We start from the raw sequence: 6,855 nt of genomic DNA, 5'->3' as shown, positions 1-6,855 counted from the left end.
ATAACGTGTTTAATAGATCATCTTACACCTCTTGTCGTAGGATTTGATGGACTGCCTTTGGGGATCTCTGTGTGTGGAACCGAACTCGGTTCACTGACTCCATGCAGTTTTTGCGTTTCCCAGAAAAAGCTTCATCTGTTGGATATTACTTGATTACCTTGGATCTAACGCGTTGATAAGATTCTCTTGGATACTGCGGAGATTCTCCTGGAGGAGGTTTTCACACGAGTGGAGGCTGAGCGGCGCCAGCGTTTGGCCCCAGAAGAGTTTGATTCCCTGTAAGAGGAGGGTTTATCTGGATGTTTCCTATGAAGGACATGGATGGCCCTCGATCCAGTGGCCTGCGGAAGAAGAGGAAGTCAAGGTCGGAGAGGGATCGGGAGAGGAGATCAAATGGGATAAGGAACAACCACGTTAAGGGTTCCGTGTTTCGCTTCTCCTCCGACTCGGAGCGGGAGGGCGACAGGGAGCCCTCTTCATCCCGCCCTCGACCCCCGCGGCGAAAGCGAAAGGAGTCTACTTCTGCTGAAGAGGACATCATCGATGGCTTCTCCATCACGGGCTTCGTGACCCTGGAGGCTCTGGAGGTAAGTGCTTAACCCCGGGGGGAGCCCCTTCAACTGTCCTAAGCCTCCTGCCTCTGATTGTGTCTGCATGAAACCAGAGCTGAAGTTCTCTGTTGGAGGATGTTCCTCTGTGGCTGGGCCGGCCAAGCGCTTTGGCTCCCGGCTGCATACTTGGCTGTGGTGTGAGCTGGTGCTCCACAGACGTAGCTTTAAATGCAGCGCTGTAGCCAGAGATTACTATCTGTGTCACCAAGAGGCTGTTGTTGTTTTTCTGTGTACTGCTCTGGATGTGTTTTTACAAGCGTTTTCCAGCAAAGCCTTACACCAGATGAGGGATGTTCGGCTATGGTTGTAGTGGCTGTTGGGCCTTTGTACACTTCGCAGTGAAAAAGCAATTTGATCCATGTTACAACAGTTTATTCAGAGTGGGAGTAATTTATTGTGTGCTGGCTATCCATTTTCCTTGGAATGCAAACCGAGCACAGGCTGCCTTCCAATGATATCGCCCGCTTCTGAATTATGGCTTACAGGAGCAAGCGTTTTATATGTACAGCCCTACGTTTCTCTATAATGGTAACTTACACATGTGTGACAAATGAAAGAAAAAAGTGTTTCAGGAAGACGTGGGGCCGCCGTAGACCTGCAGAACAGCTTGAGTGCTCTTCGGTGTAGATTCTGCGTGTTTTCGGAAACGTTCTCCGCTATTATTTGGGGGTTTTGAATGTGGCGGTGGAGCGGAGAGAGCCGCCCTACACAATGAAATCTCCCAGAGTTGTTCTTTTGCTGAGTGCAAAAGCAATACTGTATGATTTTCAAAATGTTCGTACTTATCAAACCATTGAGTCGCACCTGGCTGCTGTATGGAGACGTTCATCATAGCCCTGCTCAGATATGTAGCGCTGCCAGTCACACATTATTGTTCCTCTCTGCTTTTTTCCACACATGCCCAGTGTTTCCATACATGTGGGATTGGGACAGCACATCATGCACAATAATCCACTAATTAAGAAAAGTAATTGCAGCTCCCTCATCAATTTATGATTTTCTAAACACTGAAAATTCTGTCCATGTGTGATAATAATCTCAACGACGACTTGACCAACAGAAAAATCAAAAATATCTGTGATTCAGCTTCAACCTGAGGATGGTTGCTGTGTGATGATTTACCTGGTGTGTTACAGCTCACCTGGTAGGACACAGTGCCAGTTACCGTTTGCTTTGGAGATGCTCATGCTGCTGTCTGACGCTGCACGTTTTTAATAAACTCGGACGAAAAACTCCTACAAACAGCCGGACTTGAGCTTTTTGTTAAAGCTCAGTCAAAACTGGGTCTCGTTAATCAGACTCGTGTCCTTCGTGCTGAAATGTGGGGGCATAAAACCTTCTCCAAATCCCTTCACACAGGTGGAAGTACGTCTCTCGTGTACGTATTTGTTAGTGTGTCGGCCTGCAGTTCAGACATGTTACTGGGACTCAATTATTCAGACATGAAGCCGACACGTTGGTTTAGCAGGATGTCTGAAAGAGGCTTGTGTCTGTACGAGTCAGCTTTAGCTGTTGTTAATACATTTTTTAGTGTGTTCGCTGGAAGACGCTTATGAGACACGACAAACAGCACCAGCAGACACATGCATGTGTTTGACAGGAGCTGTTAAAGTCCTTGAAGACCTCTCATCCAAGAGGCTTCATCAGCTCTGACTGACTAGTTGGGACTTCCAGATATCCTGAAGGAGCCGTTAACACCTGAGTTTCAATTGGAGGGTTTGTTGCTCCTCCCCCTCGTTATGTTAGTGCTGCCCCTGCCACAGTGGGGTTCGTTAGTGGCTCGGTGTGGATGTGGGTTCATCTTCCTGGGGAGAGATCTTAGGACTGGGTTGTAAACAGGTGATGCCTCAGACCTCCACCTCTGTTGAGCAGGGGTGTCCAATCCTGGTCCTCGAGAGCCCCTATCCAGCATGTTTGAGATGTTTCCCTCTTCCAACACACCTGATTCACATGATCAGGATCGTTATCAGGCTTCTGCAGAGCTTGATGATGAGCTGATCATGTGAATCAGGTGTGTTGGAAACATCTAGAACATGCTGGATAGGGGCTCTCGAGGACCAGGATTGGACACCCTGCTGTTGAGGGATGCTCTATTATCCATAGACGGCTTCTTTCACTCCTCTCTCAATTGTTGGTAACTTTATTAAACACCACATACTCACAACTTTTAAGTTTTCATCACGAGCTGCAGTTTTCAGACTTTCCCCCGGTCTCGTTTCAGCAGTACGTGGAATAGTTTGTCTTCACAAGGTCGGACTCGTGGTGCAACACAGTCTGTCTTGCACTTTCTAATATATTCAGCGCGATACCGATCTCTTGTTCGCCGGCGTGACCCATATCAAGGGTACGTACAGTAACACTTGTCCACACTGTACGCCTTTGTTAGTCAGACACACTTTTCACAGCTCAAGAGTGTCTTACTGTCATGTTTTTGTCCTCCTCTTTATTCAGAATTACTCTATTGAGCAGTCGTGGGCTCTCGTGCCTGTGCAGCCGTTCTCCTTCTCCTCGTTCTGCTTGACCTTCTTTCAGTTGTTCTTTCCATTGATGTTTTGTGCGTCAGCGTGCTACAGCATTCCCAGTCTGAGCGTCTAGCTGGATGACAACGCGCCGTGTGCACAATACATAAGGCAGAAGGAGACCTTGAATTTTAATCGAGTGTTTTTTTTATTGTCTGACTCTGTTGTTTGCCTTTCCACAATGTTTTTTAACGTTTCACTTTGTTAGCCAGTTTAAATCAGATCACAAGCCGCGTACAGGCGCTGATGTGTCACGTTTACGCCGTTCAGATCAGTTTCTTTTGACGCGACTGTGTCGACCGTCGTTCCCAGTAAACGGGTGAGGACATTAATAAGTGCTGCTGACGGATTTTAGTCCAAATTTGAGGAACAAAATGCAAAACACAGGCACTGATTGAGTTTAACTGAAGGTGGCAGATGTACTGGAGCTTTAGAGAGAAGCTGATTTACGACTTGGTGTACATTAGGAGAAAATATTTTTGACGTTTTATTACCCTACACAAATCTGTTTCAGCCCGTCATTGCTCTGAACTGAACGGGAAAACAAATAAATCAAAATATATTTCAGTATCAGATTAATTTAATATTAAATCACGGTGATTTAGAAAGCACTTCTTACAAAACAATCTTGTCACACAGCGGTTTATTGAGTAATAAAAACGCATCGAGTTCAAGTAAGAGAAAAACAAATTATGCTTGCTGTGTGTGTGTGTGTGTGTGTGTGTGTGTGTGTGTGTGTGTGTGTGTGTGTGTGTGAGAATATGACAGAACTTATTATCGCAGTATCATCTCACAGGGAAAAGAGACGGCGCTATTGAAGTACAGTACTTCTAACACTCGATGCAGAGCTTTAAATATGACAGTGTGACCCAAATGAAATGACAGTAGCAGCTATGGAGTGAGTTTTTTTTGTACACAATCCCTGACAGGAGGATCTGGACTCTGTCCACCATGATGCGGACCAGCTGCAGACCAGCACCATGTGTGCTGTCTTAAAGTTGCTTCAGACTCTTTGAATTTATGTGGTTCCAGGGTCTAAACTGGGGGATGCACCGATTCAACTCCTGTTCCTCGCTGTGGGGAAGGAACTGGGAATCATTATGTGTAGGACAACATCGGGCTTCAGTAGAGCTCATGTCCAACCGGTGTGCTGTTAGACTGACGATGGGCACATGCCAGACAGCTAGATGTCTGTCGTCAAGCTCATCACAGGTACAGCTTGTAATACTTCTTTTAAACGTTTTATTTGATAGTGCAGTGAGAGAGAGGCAGGAAAGTGGGGGAGGAGAATGGGGGAAGGACCTGTGGAAAAGGGCCATGAGTGGGATTCGAACTCATGACCTCCACATAGGGGACTGTAGCCCTGGACATTGGACGCCAGCTCAACCAGGTGAGCTGTAGCGACGCCCATCTTGCAATACTTATGATCGCCGTTCACAACAACATTTCACGCTCTGTCCCCCAAAAGCTTCTTATGTGTTGACCTGACAAAGTCTTTGGCTTTAATCTTCTGAAGGTGCTTGATTAAGTTGGTTGGTTTGTTTAGTTTGCAGTAAATAGCTCCGTACTACTGGCACTCCCTCAATGCTACGTTCGCTCGCATTCAAGCACAATGTACAGTTCTCGCGGTGCACTGCTGATGGCGTAGTTCATGCACATGGACGTAAACCTGAACTAGATCAAGCTCAACTGATGATGAACACGGACACCCAGTCCAGCAGTATCTCATCGGTGCATCCTCAGTCAGAGCCGTGGCGTACGCTTCATTAGTCTGCCGGCATGAATCATTTGATCTCTAAAATGGTTTTTAAAAAAAATTCAGTAAAATGCGCCTCTCAAGCCTAATAAGCCCAAGGTTACGTTTTGAATGATCTGGTTTTGTCATGACATTAATGAGAGGAAATCAGAACGTATTGTCAAAATAGCTGCCGAGGAATGAGTCAATTAATTGACTCATCATTTCAGCTGTGAAGAGGACACCTTAGATCCACTTGACCTGAGGGTTACTGGTACAAATGTCTGCATCAGGCTTGAAAATGTAGGCTTGAAATAAAGATGAGATCCCACCCCCAGTTTTTACTTCTGAAGTGCCACTTGACCCGTCCTCACTCACTTTCATTAGAGCTGCTCACGGACCGGTAATAGAAGACGGTCTTTGCTTGAGTTTAAATTGTGACTCAGGGTGAATCAGGGAGTTTCTGAAAGATAAAAAATCAGTCAGATTTGCCGGGTTAAATAAAGGTTAACATCTCCGAGAGGAAATCTTTGAAAACCTGTCTTGTTGTTTATCCCTCTCGGTGACTCAGAAATGACATTTATGGAGGGAAGTTTAGAACGGATAAATACTGTTTCAGAGAGACTTCTCACAGTCGTTCTTTTCTTCAATTACGAATCCGGTGAGTTAACTGTCTTGATTTCTGTCTGTGCATTATTGTTCAGCATGTAAATGGCAATGCTGCTTCACTTCCTTCACTCCCATGTGTGATATTTAAATATATGTCTTTTCTTGCTGAGTATATCAACTTCCATCTTTTATCTCTGTCCCCTTATGCTACACAGTTTGATCCTTATTTATGTTGTGCAGTTCTGAGCTTTTCCTCGTTGTTTGGACCACAGAGGTTCTGTAGTGTATAAATGGAACTGTGCACAAGCATATCACAGCACCAGTGGCTCTTTTCTGTCTGGGTAAAGTTAAATTCTGATGAGGTCAGACCCCTGGAGGTATATGCTAGTGCTCTCCATCTGTCACCACGGTGCCGGAGCCACACTGCTCCCAGGCCTGCTTTCCATGTGCATGCTGATATCTTAGCTTTGCATTTTTCTTCTGCGGTCTCAGGCTGAAGCCTCTATGATGAGGCTCTTGAGACGCTGAAGTTGTTTTTGGTGGATGTTGTACAACATATTGTCGTCTTGATTACGGGGTTTTGTTTTTCTTTGGTGCTGCTCTTTTAGTGTTTTGCTGAAGATGAAGTTGGAATACACCTCGATCGTTAACCGGAGGTAGCTGGGAAAGCATCGTAATGTTGATTTGCGTGTTTGCTGTTCGTCTGATCAACGTGAGCTCAAAGCCAACAATAAGCTCGTTACTTAGAGAGCATACGTACATAAATAAATGAAAAAAATACTAAATATCATAGAAAGACATACAAGATAGCGGCTGTCCTTGCTGATCTCGTAGATATTCAGACCATCAAGACTGACTTTAAGAATCCTCTCGTTCCTTTCTATGCATTTTGGTGCTGCTAAATACTTTTAATTAAAATTAAATCAATGTTAATATACAACCGAGCACACTTGTGGTGTATTGTTTGCTCCTTATGGTGAGTAATCTGATTAATGTCACCACCATGTGTTCTGCTAATAAAACAAACCGTCCCAATCAAACAGATAAAATCAGGATGTCCTCAACTCAACAAAAATTAAAACTTTCAATCAAATATTGGGTTGTTGAGCCAACATCTAAACCAATCAACGCTGGGCTTTTTCCCATGATGCCCTGGGGTTGCAGGAGAGTAACCTGCTCCAAAAACCTGCAGCCACCTCGATGTGATGACGTTATCGCTGCACATGTGACGTCAGGGCAGAAATCAGAAATCTAACAGAAATCTAACCTTCGTGCATTGTGCGCTGATCGCCTGTGATGAATTCTGTCTCATCTCCAACAAGTTTAATTAATCGGTTTCCACTCATAAAAAAATGTGCTTCTGAAATACTCAGTGGTCATG

The 6,855-nt window shown here is 44.9% G+C and overlaps 1 protein-coding gene across 1 annotated transcript in view; it reads left to right on the top strand.

Moving 5' to 3' along the window:
• The first annotated feature begins 299 nt into the window (after window positions 1–299).
• Window positions 300–6,855, top strand: part of auts2a (activator of transcription and developmental regulator AUTS2 a) — a 363,956-nt gene continuing 357,400 nt past the window's right edge. Inside the window, exon 1 of the mRNA XM_008289372.1 lies at window positions 300–587. Coding sequence (XP_008287594.1) covers window positions 300–587 — 288 coding nt within the window. The remainder of the gene's footprint in view (window positions 588–6,855) is intronic.

Source organism: Stegastes partitus, unplaced genomic scaffold (assembly GCF_000690725.1).
Source record: "Stegastes partitus isolate 25-593 unplaced genomic scaffold, Stegastes_partitus-1.0.2 Scaffold610, whole genome shotgun sequence".
NCBI lineage: Eukaryota > Metazoa > Chordata > Actinopteri > Pomacentridae > Stegastes > Stegastes partitus.
This window is presented reverse-complemented; position numbering and strand designations above follow the sequence as displayed.